Below are 20347 nucleotides of genomic sequence, written 5' to 3'. Positions count from 1 at the left end.
TCTTTGTGAAGCCCCCTTGAGGCGCCCAACCCTCCCTCCCTTGTCCCCCACAATCCACTCTTGCCCGACTGCCACCACCAGTGGCCCAAGCAGCTGTGACTCCTGCCACCACTCCCTTTCACTCCGGTCCTGGCGAGAGAGCTGCAAGGCCTTAAAACTTGGGGGGGGGGGCAGGGAGGGAGGGGCGGGCTCCTCAAGGGGGCTTCACCAAGACACATTGGCTTGCAACTCAAACGAAAGAGGGGAGGAGGAACAATGGCGGTGCGGGGGGGTGGCGGCTGGCTGGGGGCGCGCACAGGCAAACAACAGGGCCAACTTAGCTGCTGCAACTGGGAGTATCGGAGGGAAGTGTGGGCAAATGGCAAGGACTGGGGGGACTGCTGGAACTGCGAGCGTCTTGGGAAAGAAGCGGAGGCAAATGGCATTTGCCCGCGGTTCCCTCCCACGGCGCTCGCAGTTCCAGCAGTCCCCCAGCACATGCCATTTGCCCGCGCATCCCTCCCAAGACGCTCGCAGTTCCAGCAGTCCCCCCAGTCCTTGTCATTTGCCCACGCTTCCCTCCCACGACACTCGCAGTTGCAGCAGCTATGCTGGCCTTGCTTTTTGCCTGTGAGCGCCCCCAACCCGCCGCCACCCCCTGCATCGGCCTTATTCCTGCTCCCCTCTTGTTTGAGTTGTGAGCCAATGTGTCTTTGTGAAGCCCCCTTGTGGTGCCCACCCCTCCCTCCCTGGTAACCCCCAATCCACTCTTGCCCGACTGCCGCCCCCAGTGGCCCAAGCAGCTGTGACTACTGCTGCCACTCCCCCTCACTCTGGTCCTGGCGAGAGAGCTGCAAGGCGTCAAAACCTGGGGAGCAGCCACAGCCCACAAGCCCTGCAATCCCCCATCGCACGCTGCCCCCGCAGCTCCGCGGCTTTGGCCTGCCACCCGATTGGCTGGGGGCTACTTATCCCTGCAGCCAACAGTCCGGGAGAAAGAGTGTCGGGTGAACTGATCAGGTCAAAGGGCAGAGGGCCAAGGGCCCATTGGTAGAGGTGACTGGCTGGCTGGAGAGGGCAGCGGAGGAGGAAAGCTGCTGGTAAAAACGGGCTGACGCGAGTTGCAGGGGGCGAAGGAGGAGTGGCCAAGGGTCCGTGCCTAAGCAACCCATTCCCCTCCCGAGGGGGTTCTTTCAGTCCCTGAGTTACCACTCTGGGACACTCACCCTGAATGAGAAGGCGGCCAGTCGGCTCCCAGGCTCACTCGGTCCCTAAGCTGACACTCTGTGAGACCCACACTGGGAGGGAGACCCTTTCGGTCCCTGAGTGAGCAGCCAGGGCGAAGCACACCCTGGATGGAAGCCTCTCCCAGTCTCTGAGGATCTCCAGCTGACTCTCAAACTGGAATGGAATCCTTTTGGATCGCTTCCCTCCTACCATCATAACCTGAAAAATAATGTCAGTAGCAGCCAGATCTCTTAAAACCAAAAGTAAACCAGGTGGCACACTTTAATACGAGGTATTGCCATCTCAATAAATTAATAATTAGATTTTTTGCTAGGGAGACACATTAGTTCCTCGAACTGGAAAATCAGTCTCTGTGGCCCTTTTTAATTCTAGACGTGGCCATTGAAACCCTGAGTAGATTTCTTGCCTGGCTTAATTTAGGCATGATGTCGGTTCTTAGAACCAGAAATCATCTCACTGGCCCTTTTTAATGCTAGGTGTGCCGGTGATTTATATAGATTTTATAGTTTTCTGCCTGGCGTAAATTTAACCATGGGAATGGTTCTTAGAACCAGGAAGGAAACCTCAATGGCCCTTTTAAATGACCAGTGTGGCCAGTGCTAATTAATGGATTTTATAGTTTTCTGCCTGGCGTAAATTTAGCCCTGGCGATGGTTCTTAGAACCAGGAAGGAAACCTCAACGGCACTAATTAATGCTAGGTGTGTCCGTTGATCTGCAGAAGATTTTGTAGATTTCAGTCTTTGAGGTTGAGGGGAGGAACAATGGCACACCTGCTGCCAAAGGTTCCTCAGAAGAGAGAAGACTTGGTCAGCATGTGAGAGGAAGAAAGAAGAAGAAAGAAGAGAGCGTGAAAATGTCTCCAGCTCAAGCCCTGTTAGCCTTTGGCTGTGACGTGGCCTCCTAAGCTGTGAGGTAAGTTTAGCCGAGTCTTGTATTCCTCAAAGTTTTAGGATATGGAGGGAGATGGATGGTCTTCCACCACTTGATGGTCCTTCCTAGGTAAGTAACACCTGCAACTCAGCTAATAGTAATCACTGTGTACTGTGCATTCTTAGGAGTAAAGCTCCAATGGCAGTTCAAGTAATGTTAGGGGTTTTTTTATCTCAAAGACATGTACTTGCACCACCTTAGAAGACAGAAGATTCAGTCGTCCGCCTGCATCATCGCTGGAAGAAGGAGGAATGGAACGCAAGAATGAATATGATCCCCATCAAGAATGCCCACAACTAACCTTTAGATGATAGGTTTTATACCATTCTTGCCTGCTGTAAATTTAGCGATGGCAATGGTTATTAGAAGCAAAAAAACATCCTCAATGGCCCTTTTTAATCCTAGGCATGGCTGTTGATGGATTATAGATTTTATAGCTTTCTGTCTGGCGTAAATTTATCCCTGGCGATGGTTCTTAGAACCAAAAATAAAAGCTCATTGGCCCTTTTAACTGACTAGTGTGGCCATTGCTTGGTAATAGATTTTATAGTTTTCTGCCTGGCATAAATCTAGCCCTGGCGATGGTTCTTAGAACCAGAAATAAAACCTCATTGGCCCTTTTAAATGACCAGTGTGGCCAGTGCTAATTAATGGATTTTATAGTTTTCTGCCTGGCGTAAATCTAGCCCAGGCGATGGTTCTTAGAACCAGGAAGCAAAACTCAACGGCTCCTTTTAATGGTAGGTGTGTCGGTTGAGCTATAGAAGCTTTTGTAGTTTTGAGTCTGAGGTTGAGGGGAGGAACAATGGCACACTTGCTGCCAAAGGTTCCTTGAAAGAGAGAAGACTTGCTGGGCATGGCAGAGGAAGAACGAAGAAAAGAAAGAAGAAAAAAGAAAGAAGAGAGCAAGAAAATGTCTCCAGCTCAAGCCCTGTGAGGTAAGTTTAGCCGAGCCTTGTATTCTTCAAAGTTTTGGGATATGGAGGGAGGTGGATGGTCTTCCACAACTTGATGGTCCCTTTTGCCTAGATAAGTATAACACCTGTCTCTGAGGTAATAGTAAGCAGAGTTTCCTGTGCATTCTTAGTAGTAAAACTCCAACGGCAGCTGAAGTAACGTTGATGAATCCAAACTGACCTGTAGACGAAGAAGAAGACACCAATAGTAAGACAGATTGTTTAATTCTTAGAACAGAAAGTAAACGTGATGATGTTATTCATTGCAATGTAGACGTTTCATTAGCAAACTAGGGAACATCACCAGGGCTAGCAGAAGGGAGTCTAGTTTGCTGTCAACTTATGTTTGAGTGGCTTCATTCAGTACTGTTGACTGTTCCATGAATGCAGTATTGTTTTCTTGCCATACTGATGGTTTTTAGAAACCAAAATAAAACCTCAACGGCCCTTGTTAATGTTAGCTGTGGCCGTTGATCCTATAAGAGAGGTTAGGGTTTCCTAGGTTTGCAGACTGAGCGGAGGAAGAATTGCACACCTGCTGCCAAAGTTTCCTCGAAAGAGACAACGCTTGATGGGCACGACTGAGGAAGAAACAAAAGCAAAAGAAGAAAGAAGAGAAGATGAAAATGTCTCCAGCTGAAGCCCTGTTAGCCTTTGGCTGTGACGTGGCCTCCTACGCTGTGAGGTAAGTTTAGCCGAGTCTTGTATTCTTCTAGGTTTTAGCATATGGAGGGAGGTGGATGGTCTTCCACTACTTGATGGTCCTTCCTAGGTAAGTAACAATTGCAACTCAGCTAATAGTAAGCACTGTGTACTGTGCATTCTTAGGAGTAAAAGTCCAATGGCAACTGAAGTGATGTTAGGTTTTTTTTTATCTCAAAGACATGTACTCTGCACCATCTTAGAAGACAGAAGATTCAGTCGTCAGCCTGCATCATCGATGGAAGAAGGAGGAATGGAACTCAAGAATGAATATGATCCCCATCAAGAATGCCCACAACTGACCTTTAGATGATAGGTTTTATACCATTCTTGCCTGCTGTAAATTTAGCGATGGCAATGGTTATTAGATGCAAAAAAACATCCTCAATAGCCCTTTTTAATCCCTGGCATGGCTGTTGATGGATTATAGATTTTATAGCTTTCTGCCTGGCGTAAATTTATCCCTGGCGATGGTTCTTAGAACCAAAAATAAAACCTCATTGGCCCTTTTAAATGACCAGTGTGGCCAGTGCTAACCAATAGATTTTATAGTTTTCTGCCTGGCGTAAATCTAGCCCTGGCGATGGTTCTTAGAACCAGGAAAAAAACCTCATTGGCCCTTTTAACTGACTAGTGTGGCCATTGCTTGGTAATAGATTTTATAGTTTTCTGCCTGGCGTAAATCTAGCCCTGGCGATGGTTCTTAGAACCAGGAAAAAAACCTCATTGGCCCTTTTAAATGACCAGTGTGGCCAGTGCTAATTAATGGATTTTATAGTTTTCTGCCTGGCGTAAATTTAGCCCTGGCGATGGTTCTTAGAACCAGGAAGGAAACCTCAACGGCACTAATTAATGCTAGGTGTGTCCGTTGATCTGCAGAAGATTTTGTAGATTTCAGTCTTTGAGGTTGAGGGGAGGAACAATGGCACACCTGCTGCCAAAGGTTCCTCAGAAGAGAGAAGACTTGGTCAGCATGTGAGAGGAAGAAAGAAGAAGAAAGAAGAGAGCGTGAAAATGTCTCCAGCTCAAGCCCTGTTAGCCTTTGGCTGTGACGTGGCCTCCTAAGCTGTGAGGTAAGTTTAGCCGAGTCTTGTATTCCTCAAAGTTTTAGGATATGGAGGGAGGTGGATGGTCTTCCACCACTTGATGGTCCTTCCTAGGTAAGTAACACCTGCAACTCAGCTAATAGTAATCACTGTGTACTGTGCATTCTTAGGAGTAAAAGTCCAATGGCAAATGAAGTGATGTTAGGTTTTTTTATCTCAAAAGACATGTACTCTGCACTACTTTAGAAGACAGAAGACTGAGTCGTCATCCTGAGTCATCGATGGAAGAAGGATGGATGGAACGTAAGAATATGATCGTCAAGAATGCTACTTCATCAAGTTAATCACAACTGACCTTTAGATGATAGGTTTTATACCATACTTGCCTGATGTAAATTTAGCCATGGCGACGATTCTTAGAGCCAAAAATAAAACCTCATTGGCCCTTTTAAATGACTAATGTGGCCAGTGCTAATTAATAGGTTTTATAGTTTTCTGCCTGGCGTAAATCTAGCCCTGACGATGGTTCTTAGAACCAGGAAAAAAAACCTCATTGGCCCTTTTAAATGACCAGTGTGGCCAGTGCTTGGTAAAATATTTTATAGCTTTCTGTCTGTTGTAAATTTAGCCATGGCTAAAACCTCAACGGCCCTTTTTAATGCTAGGTGTGTCGGTTGAGCTATAGAAGATTTTGTAGTTTTTGAGTCTTTGAGGTGGAGGGGAGGAACAATGGAACACCTGCTGCCAAAGGTTCCTTGAAATAGATAAGACTTGCTGGGCAAGGCAGAGGAAGAAACAAAAGGAAAGAAGGGAAAAAAGTAAACACTACGTACTATGCATTCTTAGTTGTAAAACTCCAATGGCAGTTCAAGTAATGTTAGGGTTTTTTATCTCAAAGACATGTACTCTGCACCACCTTAGAAGACAGAAGATTCAGTCGTCAGGCTGCATCATCGCTGGAAGAAGAATGAATATGATCCCCATCAAGAATGCCCACAACTGACCTTTAGATGATAGGTTTTATACCATTCTTGCCTGCTGTAAATTTAGCGATGGCAATGGTTATTAGAAGCAAAAAAACATCCTCAATGGCCCTTTTTAATCCTAGGCATGGCGGTTGATGGATTATAGATTTTATAGCTTTCTGCCTGGCGTAAATTTAGCCCTGGCGATGGTTCTTAGAACCAGGAAAAAACCTCATTGGCCCTTTTAAATGACCAGTGTGGCCAGTGCTAATTAATACATTTTATAGTTTTCTGCCTGGTGTAAATTTAGCCATGGCAGTGGTTCTTAGAACCAAAAATAAAATCTCAGCGGCAGTTTTTAATGCTAGGTGTGTCCGTTGATCTGTAGATTTTGTAGTTTTTTAGTCAGGTTGAGGGGAGGAACAATGGCACATCTGCTGCCAAAGTTTCCTCAGTAGAGAGAAGATTTCCTGGGCATGGCAGAGGAAGAAAGAAAAGAAGAAAGAAGAGAACATGAAAATGTCTCCAGCTCAAGCCCTGTTAGCCTTTGGCTGTGATGTAAGTAACACCTGCAACTCAGCTAATAGTAATCACTGTACTGTGCAATCTTAGGAGTAAAACTCCAATGGCAACTGAAATAATGTTAGTGGTTTTTTTTTTATCTCAAAGGCCTGTACTCTGCACCACCTTAGAAGACAGAAGACTGAGTCGTCAGCCTGCAGCGTCGATGGAAGAAGGAGGAATGGAACGGAAGAATGAATATGATCCCCATCAAGAATGCTTACAACTGACTTAGAAGAATGCCTGAAACTATATGAGACTTTTGGTTCTAAGATCTGGTTGCTACTGACATTATTTCTGAGGGCATGATGGTGGGAGGGAAGCAATCCAAAAGGATTCCCTTCCACTTTGAAACTCAGCTGGGGATCCTCAGGGACTGGGAGAGGCTTCCATTTGGGGGCTGCTGACTCCTCCAGTGTGCTTCGCCCTGGCTGCTCACTCAGGGACCGAAAGGGTCTCCCTCCCAGTGTAAGTCTCGCAGAGTGTCTGCTCAGGGACCGAATGAGCCTGGGAGCCCTTGGCCCTCTGCCCTTCGGCATGGCCAATTCACCCAACCATCTTTGTCCCGGGCCGTTGGCTGCAGGGATAATAGCCCCCAGCCAATCGGGTGGCAGCCCGAAGGAATGGAATGCAAGAATGAATATGATCTCCATCAAGAATGCTCACAACTGATCTTTAGATGATAGATTTTATACCATTATAGCCTGCTGTAAATTTAGCCATTGCAATGGTTCTTAGAACCAGGAGGAAAAAAAACTCATTGGCCCTTTTAAATGACCAGTGTGGCCAGTGCTAATTAATACATTTTATAGTTCTCTGCCTGGCATAAATTTAGCCATGGCGATGATTATTAGAACCATAACGCAAACCACAATGGCCCTTTTTAATCTTAGGTGTGGCTGTTGATCGATAATAGATTTTATAGTTTTCTGCCTGGCGTAAATTTAGCCATGGCGCAATGGTTCTTAGAACCAGGAAAAAATCCTCATTGGCCCTTTTTAATGACCAGTGTGGCCAGTGCTTGGTAACAGATTTTATAGTTTTCTGCCTGGCGTAAATCTAGCCCTGGCGGTGGTTCTTAGAACCAAAAATAAAACCTCATTGGCCCTTTTAAATGACCAGTGTGGCCAGTGCTAATTAATAGATTTTATAGTTTTCTGCCTGGCGTAAATTTAGCCATGGCGATGTTTATTAGAACCATAACGCAAACCACAATGGCCCTTTTTAATCTTAGGTGTGGCTGTTGATCGATAATAGATTTTATAGTTTTCTGCCTGGCGTAAATTTAGCCATGGCGCAATGGTTCTTAGAACCAGGAAAAAATCCTCATTGGCCGTTTTTAATCACCAGTGTGGCCAGTGCTTGGTAACAGATTTTATAGTTTTCTGCCTGGCGTAAATCTAGCCCTGGCGATGGTTATTAGAACCAGGGAAAAAACCTCCCCTCGGGAGGGGAAGGGGATGCTTAGGCACGGACCCTTGGCCACGCCTCCTTCACCCCTGCCACTCGCCTCAGCCCATTTACCGACAGTCTTCCTCCTCCGCTGCCCTCCCCCAGCCAGCCACCACCACCAATGGGCCCTTGGCCCTCTGCCCTTTGGCCTGATCAGTTCACCCGACACTCTTTCTCCTGGGCCATTGGCTGCAGGGATAGGTAGCCCCCAGCCAATTGGGTGGCAAGCTGAAGCCATGGAGCTGCCGTGGGAGTGTGCGATGGGGGATCACAGGGCTTGTGGGCTGCGGCTGCTCCCCAGGTTTTGGGGCCTTGCAGCTCTCTCCCCCGTACCAGAGACAGGGATTAGTGGCAGGAGTCACGGCTGCTGGGGCCACTGGGGGGGGGAGTCGGGCAAGAGTGGGTTGGGGGGAACAGGGAGGGAGAGGTGGGCACCTCAAGGGGGCTTCACAAAGACACATTGGCTTGCAACTCAAACAAGAGGGGAAGAGGAACAGGGTGGCGGTGGGCTGGGGGTGTGCACAGGCAAACAGCAAGGTCAGCATAGCTCCTGCAACTGGGAGTATCGTGGGAGGGAAGCGCGGGCAAATGGCAAGGGCTGGGGGACTGCTGGAACTGCGAGCGCCGTGGGAGGGAAGCGCGGGCAAATGGCAAGGGCTGGGGGACTGCTGGAACTGCGAGCGCCGTGGGAGGGAAGCGCGGGCAAATGGCAAGGGCTGGGGGACTGCTGGAACTGCGAGCGCCGTGGGAGGGAAGCGCGGGCAAATGGCAAGGGCTGGGGGACTGCTGGAACTGCGAGCGCCGTGGGAGGGAAGCGCGGGCAAATGGCAAGGGCTGGGGGACTGCTGGAACTGCGAGCGCCGTGGGAGGGAAGCGCGGGCAAATGGTAAGGGCTGGGGGACTGCTGGAACTGCGAGCGCCGTGGGAGGGATGCACGGGCAAATGGCAAGGGCTGGGGGACTGCTGGAACTGCGAGCGCCGTGGGAGGGATGCGCGGGCAAATGGCAAGGGCTGGGGGACTGCTGGAACTGCGAGCGCCGTGGGAGGGAAGCGCGGGCAAATGGCAAGGGCTGGGGGACTGCTGGAACTGATAGCGCCGTGGGAGGGAAGCGCGGGCAAATGGCAAGGGCTGGGGGACTGCTGGAACTGCGAGCGCCGTGGGAGGGATGCGCGGGCAAATGGCAAGGGCTGGGGGACTTCTGGAACTGCGAGCGCCGTGGGAGGGAACCGCGGGCAAATGGCAAGGGCTGGGGGACTGCTGGAACTGCGAGCGCCGTGGGAGGGATGCGCGGGCAAATGGCAAGGGCTGGGGGACTGCTGGAACTGCGAGCGCCGTGGGAGGGAACCGCAGGCAAATGCCATTTGTCCGCGCTTCCCTCCCACGACACTCCCAGTTGCAACAGTTACGTTGGCCTTGCTGTTTGCCTGTGTGTGCCATCCCCTGCACCGGCCTTGTTCCACCTCCCCTCTTTTGTTTGAGTTGTGAGCCAATGTGTCTTTGTGAAGCCCCCTTGAGACTCCCGCCCCTCCCTCCCTGGTCCCCCCAATCCACTCTTGCCCGACTGCCGCCCCCAGTGACCCCAGCGGCTGTGACTCCTGCCACCACTCCCCCTCACTCCGGTACAGGTGAGAGCTGCAAGGCCCCAAAACCTGGGGAGCAGCCACAGCCCACAAGCCCTGCAATCCCCCATAGCATGCTCCCCTCGCAGCTCCGTGGCTTCGGCCTGCCACCCAATTGGCTGGGTACTACTTATCCCTGCAGCCAACGGCCCGGGAGAAAGAGTGTTGGGTGAATTGGCAGTGCCTAAGGGCAAAGGGCCAAGGGCCATGTGTGGTGGTGGCTTGCTGGGGGAGGGCAGTGGAGGAGGAAAGCTGCTGGTAAATGGGCTGAGGCGAGTTGCAGGGGGCGAAGGAGGAGTGGCCAAGGGTCTGTGCCTAAGCAACCCCTTCCCCTCCCGAGGGGGGTCTTTCAGTCCCTGAGTTACCACTCTGGGACACTCACCCTGAATGAGAAGGCGGCCAGTCGGCTCCCAGGCTCACTCGGTCCCTAAGCTGACACTCTGTGAGACCCACACTGGGAGGGAGACCCTTTCGGTCCCTGAGTGAGCAGCCAGGGCGAAGCACACTGGAGGAGTCGACAGCCCCCGGTTGGAAGTGTCTCCCAGTCCCTGAGGATCCCCAGCTGACTCTCAAACTGGAATGGAATCCTTTTGGATCGCTTCCCTCCTACCATCATAACCTGAAAAATAATGTCAGTAGCAGCCAGATCTCTTAAAACCAAAAGTAAACCAGGTGGCACACTTTAATACGAGGTATTGCTTTCTCAATAAATTAATAACTAGATTTTTTGCTAGGGAGAGACATTAGTTCCTCGAACTGGAAAATCAGTCTCTGTGGCCCTTTTTAATTCTAGACGTGGCCATTGAAACCCTGAGTAGATATCTTGCCTTGCTTAATTTTGGCATGATGTCGGTTCTTAGAACCAGAAATCATCTCACTGGCCCTTTTTAATGCTAGGTGTGCCGGTGATTTATATAGATTTTATAGTTTTCTGCCTGGCGTAAATTTAACCATGGGAATGGTTCTTAGAACCAGGAAGGAAACCTCAATGGCCCTTTTTAATCTTAGGTGTGGCTGTTGATCGATAATAGATTTTATAGTTTTCTGCCTGGCGTAAATCTAGCCCTGGTTCTTAGAACCAGGAAAAAAAACCTCATTGGCCCTTTTAAATGACCAGTGTGGCCAGTGCTTGGTAATAGATTTTATAGTTTTCTGCCTGGCGTAAATCTAGCCCTGGCGATGGTTCTTAGAACCAGGAAAAAAAAACCTCATTGGCCCTTTTAAATGACCAGTGTGGCCAGTGCTTGGTAATAGATTTTATAGTTTTCTGCCTGGCGCAAATTTAGCCCTGACGATGGTTCTTAGAACCAAAAATAAAACCTCATTGGCCCTTTTAATATACCACCTGGGAATAATTTTATCCTTGCCTGTTGTGTACAATGTGTAACCTATGTTTTGACTGGTAAATAATCATGACAGTATGCGGCTGTCATCTCAATAATTTTGATTTCTTCTTTCACACATGTTTATCTTTTTGTTTCTGAAATATCAGTAAATGGTATTCAGATTTGATAATATTCTGTTTGCTGTCTATTTTTTGTAATAAAGCTGAATTTTATTCTGGATTTACTGTTGCTTATTAGTTGTGATGCTTATCTTTTATGTTTTGAATTGTACAAACTGTTGCAGTTATGCTTGGAAGATGTGATGCTTGTGTTAAACAATAAAGTATTTGAAACCACTTTCAACTAGATTTGTAATCCTGCAGTGAGGCGTTTGGACCTGTTTGGCACTTGGGCTTCTGCCCTTTGCTGAAGTCACCGGTGATCGTCTTTTGTAAGGATTCGGAGTCTTGGTGTATTCAGAAATGTGCTGTTCTGCCAAAATAAACTTCCAATGAAATTACGTTTGCGCTTTTCATGAAATTATTTTTGATTTCTCTCTCTGTCCAGTAACCTTTTCTGCTGTACCTTAGGGGAAAAAAATGCCATGGACCTCTATAGCCACAGGAGGGCAGCACTCCCTGCTTTGCCATCCTCATTGTCCTATTAGAAATGAAGTTTTGGCTCCTGGAATTATCTTTCGTATTCCTGACGGCCTCTTCTGGGGCTGCTTTGAGCTTTCATCGAAGGAAGGAAAGGAAAGGGGGGAAAAAATGAGCCACTCCAGGGCTTCTTCGCCAAATGTTACAGCACACACCGGCCACAGGAGGGCAGACTTTGCTGCTCTGACTAAACTCAGTTATATGGGTGTTCGATTAATACGTGTATTCCTTTATCTAAGGTGTTTATTTATTTATTTGATTTGTATACCGCCCTTCTCCCTAAGGACTCAGGGCAGTGAACAGTGACATAAATAACAGAATGCACAAATACAGATATTGAAAACCAATTAAACAAATTAAACACATTACTAGAGTGCCCCTAGTAATATATATGTAGTGCACTCCCATTCATTTCTGAGTCTGCAAATTCACCACTGGAGGGCAGCTTTTTAAATGTGCGTTTGCGTATAGCTGCTTTATCGACACAACAGCCCCGAGAGGTAGGCCGGGTGGAGAGGGAGACCCAGCGGCTGGCCCAAAGAGCATCGCTGCCCTCGATCCTGGCTGTTATCGCTGCGACTTGAATGGAGCTGAAAGGGACCTTGGAGGTCTTCTAGTCCGGCCCGCTGCTCGAAAAGGCAGGCTTGTCAATCAATAGCCCCCTGGTTTGTCTCGTCCGACGAATCTGCTGCTCTCCAGCTGGGACTACATGTCCCCTAAGCCGCAGCAGGAAGGCCGAGCGGGGATCACCCTGCCCCACCCTCGTGCCAGCTGGATCAAAGGTCGGACCCGCTGGAGCGCCCCTCCCAAGGGCCAAATAGCACCCAATTAACCCCTTCCAGGAAGGAGGTGGGGAAACTACCGCTCCCAGAATGCCTCAAGCGTCTTGGCTGCCTGAGGCCTTCTGGGAGCGGTAGTTCCCCTCCGCCTTTGCGGCGCACTCGGCTGGGGTAGCTGAGGCCTTCTGGGAGCTGTAGTTCCCCGAGGCCAGGCTTCCTCCAAAGCAGCAGGCCTCTTGCCCCGCGGGGCGGAGGGCCTAGTGGTGGGGCTTCCCGGCTACTTGGCCTGCCTTCCTCCCTCCTCCTCCTCGCCCCGGAAGCTCTCCCGCCGGCCGCCATCTCGGAAGTGGAGGAGGAGGAGGAGGAGTCGGTGGCGGCTCCTCTGCCTGGTCAGGCGGGGCGGGAAGCGGAAGGAGGGGACACCCGGCGCGGCCTGGTGAGTTATCCCGGGCGCGGGCAGGCCGCGGCCTAGCCGTTGCCTTGGCAACCAGGCCTTCCAAGGAGGGGGAGACATGGGGGGGGAAATGCCTGGGAGGACCCCCAACTTTAATTACCGGGTGCGGGGAGGGGGAGCGCTGGGCCTCTTCCTCAGTTTCCCAAATGGAGGCCCGCCATTTGGGGGAGAGGGTGGCTCTGCGTCCTTCTTTTTGGGGGAGCAGGGAGGGGTTGCTTCCATCAAATCTCTTGGGACTCTTGACATCCATCATCCCCAGCCAGGACAACGGCGGGAACTGTAGTCCAGAACTGGAAGATGCGCGGGGGGGGGGGGTATGTGTGTGTGTTTGTGTGTTTGTGTGAAATGTGCTCTTGAGTTCTGGGTTTGAATTAGTTATTGACTAGTCATGGTGGTCCTCGACATACAACAGTTCATTTAGTGACAATCCAAAGTTACAACGTCTTTAAAACAAAAGTGATTTAGAACTGTGTTTCAGACTTACAACCGTTGCAGCATCCCCAGTGGTCACGTGATCAGAATCCAGACGCTTGCCAACTGACTCGCACTTACGACGGTTGCAGTGGCCCGGGATTGTGTGATCCACTTTTTTGTGATTCTCTGACAAGCCAAGTCAATGCGGAAGCCGGATTCACTTGTGCAGTGAACAAGTGCAGTGATTCACTTAACAACAGAGGGGGAGAAAGGTCGTAAAATGGGCCAAAACTCTCTTAACAAGTGTCTCACTTAGCAACAGAACAGAAATTTGGGGCTTGAGATCATAAGTCAAGGACTACCTGTATTATAGGACGTGTAATTGATTTTTTCCCTAGACTTCTAGGTGATTTATGGGGAGGCATGTCCCTCATTTTATCCTACAACACCCCTGTGAGGTAGGTCAGGCTGAGAGAGAACAGCTAGCCCAACCTCACCCAGTGAGCTTTACAAAGACGTGAAGATTTGCACCCAGATCCACCCTTAAGTTTCTAATGGGGAGATAGGAGACTTTATCCCTTTCCAAAGCTAGCTAACATGGGATAGATTTCTCTCTCTTATCATCTTTTTAATTCAAGATATGCCCATTCACACCCAATCCTCTGGCCCATGAAACCAGCTCTGAGGTTTTAGGTCACCCAGTGGTGCCTTTTCCATCAGTTGTGGCTCATAGCCCAAGGGGGGAACCAAGCCAACATTAGTGGTTTCAAAGGAGTGAGATAAACCATTAGGTCCCTGGTTGCTACTGAAACCACTCCAGTGTGTTCCATTTCCAGCCTAGTTGTGTGTGATGACAAATTTCTTGAGAAAATTCCCATTTTCCCGGCAGTGGATGCCACTGGATTCATGGAAGAAATTCAGAAATGGCTGACCTTGGGGATAATTTTTTTAAAAAAAATTCTCTTCTTTACTCAAGTAGCTGAATGGTATGAATGACAAACATTAGCCAGGAGAGACATTTGTTTAGTTTACACCCTGTGAAGGTTTTTTTTTCCTGAATTTTTCTTTGAAGTGCGCCTCAATTTTGTAGAATTGGTATGTTCAGTGGCCACACAATTTTTTTGCACCTTGCTTTTCTTGAGGCACCTGATAGGGAGGAAAAATCTTGGCACATTTATAATAAATGCAGTTCTTATAGGATGCTTTGGAGAGTTAAAGGAAAGCGAAACTGGAACACAGTTAAATGAATAAAGAGGGTTAGACTTGCCTTGGACTGGAAAAGGTGGTATGTGAAGACTAAGGGGGGTCCGATCTTGGCAACTTTAAGACCTGCAGACTTCAACTCCCAGAATTCCCCAGCCAGCCATCAAGCGGATGGAACTGAAGTCCGTAAATTTTAAAGTTGCCATTGGTTTAACCACGTATGAGCCCAGCTATTCTGGTTTGCAAACACGGTTTGTGGAGCGTATTGAGTGATACTTGATGGTTGATGGACCAAGAAGCCACGGTTAAGTTGTAATTTGGAATGATGTGTGACCTTAGGCTTTGTTGTTTCACTGGATATCAAGCCAAGATCTTTTATATTCAACCTCCGGTTAGATTGATGTGGTTTATCATTTTGGAATTCTTTCCTTTTTGCTGTGTTTTGGTTCCTCATTGCTGTTCTTATGAGAATATTCCCACTGATGGCTGGCGTGGGAATTTGTTTGGGGTTGTTTAATAATCATAAAGTTTGCTCTCTTTCCTTGGATGTCAATCCCCTGAAAATCTTATAATTTCTAAATCTAATTCCTAGGCTAAATATCATTAACGTCCTTGCTGATCTTCCAGCAGATTCCAAATTACATGCCAAAGTTGTTTCTCTCCCCCCCGCCCTCTGATTTCCCCCGTCATATTTTCCTCGTATGCAGCTTTTCACACACGGTGCTAGCAAAATCTCCCTTTGCTTTCCTGTTCCTGGAAAACTAATTTCCCATTTTCTCCGCCCTCCAGGCATGACGTACCAGGAAGTTGTGTCATGCTTTCGCTGATGTGGCAGAGCAGCTCCAGTGATTCCCTGAGTGGGCTTAAAGAGAAAGGCTTAAACCAAAGAAACAAAAGAGTAGTTGCAGAACTTGGAAGTTCCTTTCAGTCCTAATGTATATTTGTGGTCCAGGACTTGTCATTAGAGATTTTTTTTTCCTTTGTAAGAGAAGAGGAAGGCCCCGGAGAGGTGTTAGATCAAGTTTCCTCTCCCTTTGGAATTGAAAAAGGGACTTTGCTTTCAAGCCTGTTGTGTTCCAAAGAGGAACTAGAGCGCTCTCACAAACAGATCCCTGAGTGAAATATGGTGTACTTAGTGAGTGTGTTCTGTAACAAATTGCGTGTGATTTATTGCTTTTCAGATCACACACCCAAGCTTTGCAATCAATCCCGGAGCAATTTTCCTCCCCCGAATCGACTCATACACCGATTATGCAACAACAAAGCAGGGAAGCTGTTCATGGTTAATCCTCATTGTACGACCGCCAGCAAGCCCGGTGTTTCTGTTGCTAAATGAGACCCTGGCGAAGCGGGTTTTCTCCCACGTTACGACCGTTCTTCCCACGGTTGATAAGCGAATCGCCACGGTTGTTACGCGAATCCGGCTTCTCCTTTGACTCGGCTTGGGTGGTTGCCAACGGGGATCACATCACATTACACACACACACACACACACACACACACCGGGGACACGGCAGCCGTTGTAAATAGGAGTCGGTGGCCAAGCATCTGAATTTTGATCATGTGCCACAGGGATGCTTGTGGTGCGTGTCAATGTTTTTATAAAAACGGCTGTAACTAAGTCACTGTTTTCCACTGCTGTTGTAACTTCAAATGGTCACTAAATGAATTATCGTTAAGTGGAGGATTGCCTGCACGTCGCTTTGAGTTAAAGGACATTTCTAGAATTTTGCATTATACAAAGGTGATGTGCTGAATTCTTTTTTTTTTCTTCTCTTCCTCCACAGCAACAATGTCAGAAGGGGACAGTAGCGGTGAGTCCATCCATGGTAAACCTTCCGTGGTCTATAGATTTTTCACAAGACTGGGGCAGGTGAGTTTCATGCCTGGGGCGAACAGATCCATAAGCGCCCCCGAGTGATTAAATGAGTATTTTTTCCGGTCTAATTAAAGCTGAAAAACAGTTGGTAGCGAAGTGACTTCTCTGACCTCTGCTGGGATGTGGGAAGGAGTATTCCTAGCTATGGTCTACTCATTCATTCATTCATTCATTCATTTCCTAAAATGTATTGGCTGCCCCTCCTACCATAGGGCAACTCTGGGCAGCTTATAGTCAGTTACCTCTCAATGAAAACATAGGTTAAAACCAAACCTTACCACCAAAGACACACGGGGAGGGTAGGAGCTCCAAGGCTTGTAATTTTCTACAAATCAGTTAACGTGCTGAAAAAAATCTGTGTTTCCCCCCTAGATTTACCAGTCTTGGCTAGACAAATCTACTCCATATACAGCAATCCGATGGGTGGCAACATTGGGTTTAAGTTTTATCTACATGATTAGAGTTTATTTACTGCAGGTAAGAAAAAGTGAACTCTCTCCCTTCATCTGGAACCCCGGTCAGTAATCAGAGACAGTTCAACAGGTTGCTAATTCCTGACAGCAGTTTCTTAGCCCGTTATGTTTATTTTATTTTAGCCGGTTAAAAGGTGTATTTCTCTGCCCATGTTTTTAGCTTCAATCTTTGCCTCCAAGCCCAAAAACCTATTTAAAGCTGGGGAAAATAGCCACGGGCTACCCAAAGAATTTCCTTGGTTAATCTTTCTCTGGAGAATTTACTCGGCAGATGCTTCTGCTTGTAAAAATAGGCTGGCGTGGAGATGGGTTTGTAAATCACACCCATTCTTCATATGCCATTTATTCTTACCTTACTTTGTCCTCATCCTTGGCTGGGGAATTCTGGGACTTGAAGTCCACACACCTCTTCAAGTTGCCAAGGCTGAGAGACCCTAACCCTACTGATTGTCCCAGTGATGCTTTTTCCCAAAAGGCAACTGGACTTTCTTGGTTTTCCTTTCTTTTTTTTCCCTTTGAAAACATTGGACGCATTTCGTTTCTCATCCAGGAAGCTTGGAGGAGAAGATAGGAACTGAAGAAGCTCCTTGGATGAGAAGCGAAACATTTTCAAAGAACAGGGGGAAAAACCCCAACCAATTGCCTTTTGGAAAAAAGCACCTTTGGGACAACCGTGACTTGGATAATTGAGAATCTCCGTAGACATTTGCCCTGTTGGTTCATCTGCTGTCTTCTGCTATTATGAGAGCCCTGGTGGCAGAGGAGTTAAAGTGCAGCCTTGCAGGCTGACTCTGCCCACTGCCAGGAGTTTGATCCTGACCGGTTCAGAGTTGTCTCAGCCTTCCATCCTTCCGAGGTCGTTAAAATGAGAGACCCAGATTGTTGGGGGTAATATGTTGACTCTGTAAAAACCGCTCGGAGAGGGCTGCAAAGCACTGTGAAGCGGTATATAAGTGTAAGTGCCATTGCTATTACCCATTATCCTTCTCCTGGTTTATGGGCTCCAGCTATTTTGGAGAATGGCTCCTACTGCTTGTAGGACCACTCCTGGCTTCTGATTAACCCTTGTGCATTGCTAACTATGGACTCTCAAGAACAGCAGCTTCTGTCCTCGAAACTTAAGTTCCCCTCTGACCCCCCTGGTTCTTGAATTCTGTCTTCTCCTTCCCAGGGTTGGTATATTGTGACGTACGCCTTGGGTATCTACCACCTAAACCTCTTCATAGCTTTCTTGTCGCCAAAGGTCGATCCCTCGCTCATGGAAGACTCAGGTATATAAAGTTGGAATTTTTTTGGGGGGGGGGAAATGGGTTTCTTTGAATTTTCGATGGATGCCGTTGGTCTTTATGGATCGGTTGGGTTAAATTTGGAAATCTTGCTTTGTCCCTTGACAGCGTGGGTTTGGGTCTATGCTTCATCTAAGCCACAAAGTGATTTTTTTTAAAAAAAATTGTTGGCATTGTGTTTAGTACCTGGGGCTTGGATTTTTAACCATGGTTTATGGTTTGGTGTCCTGTATAATCACAGCCATTTGAGCTTGATTCTATAAACCATAGTTCCATAGATTAGGGGTAAATATACAGGTAACCCTCGACTTACAGCCATTTAGTTACAATGGCATTGAAAAAAAGTGAGTTATGGCCATTTCCATATAAAATTTAAATATAAATAAAAATTTCCCATGCTTACGACCGTTGCCGCACCCCCCAGGGTCACATGATCGAACGTCAGGCACTTTAATTCAGACGCTGGGCAACTGTCTTGTGTTTATGACGGTCCTCACTTGGGGTCACGGGATCCCCTTTTGCGACCTTCTGACAAGCGATTCCCTTAACAGCTGTGGTGAGGAAGCTTGTAGAATGGGGCAAATGTCTCGCTTAGCAACAAATACAGGGGCTCAGCTGTCGTAAGTCCAGGGCTGCCTGCACGCTTTGTAGAGCATCGTCATTGAGAGGTGAAATGGAATGTCCTGCGGGGTTCTGGCACTTGAGCCTACTTTGCAACCCAAGCAATAAAAACTCAGCTCCTGAACGGGCTCAGTCAGTGAGCTGAGATTTTTTTTAACAACTCCCAACTTGGCAGATCATGATTTTTCTCCCTTTTTTTTTTTAGATGAAGGGCCTTCATTACCCACAAAACAGAATGAAGAATTCCGGCCCTTTATTCGGAGGCTGCCAGAATTCAAGTTTTGGTGAGTGGGCGCGGATAATCTGGGGCTCCCTTCCTGTCTTTGCCTTTTTGACGTTCCCGCAGGGTGGGGTTTTTCTACCCTGGCAAGGCAGGGAGCACAGTCGTCTCAGCCCGCTAACCCCGGTTCGCTTTCTTCTTCAAAGGCATTCTGCCACGAAAGGCATCCTAGTTGCCATGATCTGTACATTCTTTGAGGCTTTCAACGTTCCAGTTTTTTGGCCAATTCTGGTGATGTACTTCATTATGCTGTTCTGCATCACGATGAAGAGGCAAATCAAGGTGAGTGCAGAAGGCTTTAAACCAGGAGGCCCAACCTTGGCAACTTTTAAGACTGGTGGACCTCAACCCTCCCAAGTCCCTAGCCAACCAAGCCGGCTGGAGAATTCTGGGCGTTGAAGTCTACAAGTCTTAAAAGTTGCCAAGGTTGGACACTTTAGACCAGGGGCTCTTCAAACTCAGCTCTTTTGTGACTTGTGGACTTCAACTCCCAGCGTGCCTGGCTGAGGAATTCTGGGAGTTGAAGTCCACAAGTCACAGAAGGGCCAGGTTTGAGGACCCCTGATTTAGACCCTGAAATAAGGGGGCGGGGGAGTTGAGATGCTACCCTGCAATCCCAGGCAACAGTTTTGGTCATTGAATCCCCCCCCGTTTGGGGGGCCGGCATAGCCCTGGGTAGCAAAATAAATACAACTAACCAGGTAAGGCATGCTAGACAAGTGCAGTTTAAGGAATGTGTGAATGTAGCCAGACATTGGTTATATCAGAGTAACAATTTCAAAATGCTTTCATGCCCGAGCAAATGTAGCTGGCTATGCCCATTGCCAAAAGGGGGACAGGGGAGATAACCTTGATGGTGAAAAGGTAGCTTGTTTGGAGCTGCTCTTCACGCTCTGCCAACATCCATCCAATGAGCAGATGGTTTAATTCTGATCTGTCGTAAAGCCAAACAATTGATGACCCTCGTCCAGTGGATCCTGCTCAGAAACCCGTAGCTTAACGTCCTGTGTGAAGGGAGGCTTTGTCTGTCTAAATAGATCAGCCCTCGGAGGTGTTTCTTGCATTGTGGAAGATGGGAGAGGAGGGGGGGGGGGAAAGGGGAGGCGTTGACTTAAGACATGTGTTTTTTGTTCCAGCATATGATAAAATACCGATATATACCGTTCACCCACGGCAAGAGGAGATATAAAGGGAAAGAAGAGGCAGGGAAGACTTTTGCTAGCTAGAAACCCTTAACCCTGAAATCTGCTGACCAATTTTTTTTCCTGCGTTATAATTAAAAAGACCGGTTTTGAGCCATTGTAACGATGCCTCTGTTCTTCATAATCAGTCAGTAACGAGGGCGGTGATTTTCTTGTCTCTTCTGCTGATTGGAGAGGGGTGGGGGGCGCCTGATTCCTGACACCTTTCCGTGTCCCCAGGAGAATTCTGCCTTTTAACTGCATCTTCTAACGTCATTGCTCTGCTGGAACAAGCTTTTTTATCTGTCCAGGGCCTCTTTTCCCCTCCCCTT

At 47.9% G+C, this 20347-nt stretch overlaps 1 protein-coding gene and 1 long non-coding RNA gene across 2 annotated transcripts; both read left to right on the top strand.

The window, feature by feature from the left end:
* Nucleotides 1-1067: 1067 nt before the first annotated feature.
* LOC308675859 lies at nucleotides 1068-8017 on the top strand. Its single transcript, XR_014028222.1, has 7 exons — nucleotides 1068-2141; nucleotides 2339-3097; nucleotides 3247-3800; nucleotides 3998-4890; nucleotides 5087-5166; nucleotides 5762-6386; nucleotides 6498-8017. It is a non-coding gene; the product is annotated as an uncharacterized lncRNA (long non-coding RNA).
* A 4392-nt stretch (nucleotides 8018-12409) lies between these two features.
* Nucleotides 12410-20139, top strand: RER1 (retention in endoplasmic reticulum sorting receptor 1). The gene is made up of 7 exons (XM_081341449.1): nucleotides 12410-12660; nucleotides 16083-16168; nucleotides 16547-16651; nucleotides 17819-17918; nucleotides 18760-18838; nucleotides 18981-19116; nucleotides 19971-20139. Exons 2-7 carry the CDS (start codon nucleotides 16088-16090, stop codon nucleotides 20058-20060), a joined length of 591 nt encoding a protein of 196 aa, XP_081197575.1. The 5' UTR covers nucleotides 12410-12660; nucleotides 16083-16087; the 3' UTR covers nucleotides 20061-20139.
* Nucleotides 20140-20347: the final 208 nt, after the last annotated feature.

This window comes from Vipera berus, assembly GCF_964194415.1.
Source record: "Vipera berus genome assembly, chromosome: 17".
Lineage (NCBI taxonomy): Eukaryota > Metazoa > Chordata > Lepidosauria > Squamata > Viperidae > Vipera > Vipera berus.
The sequence above is the reverse complement of the archived record's forward strand: the minus strand, read 5'-3'. Positions and strand labels throughout refer to the sequence as shown.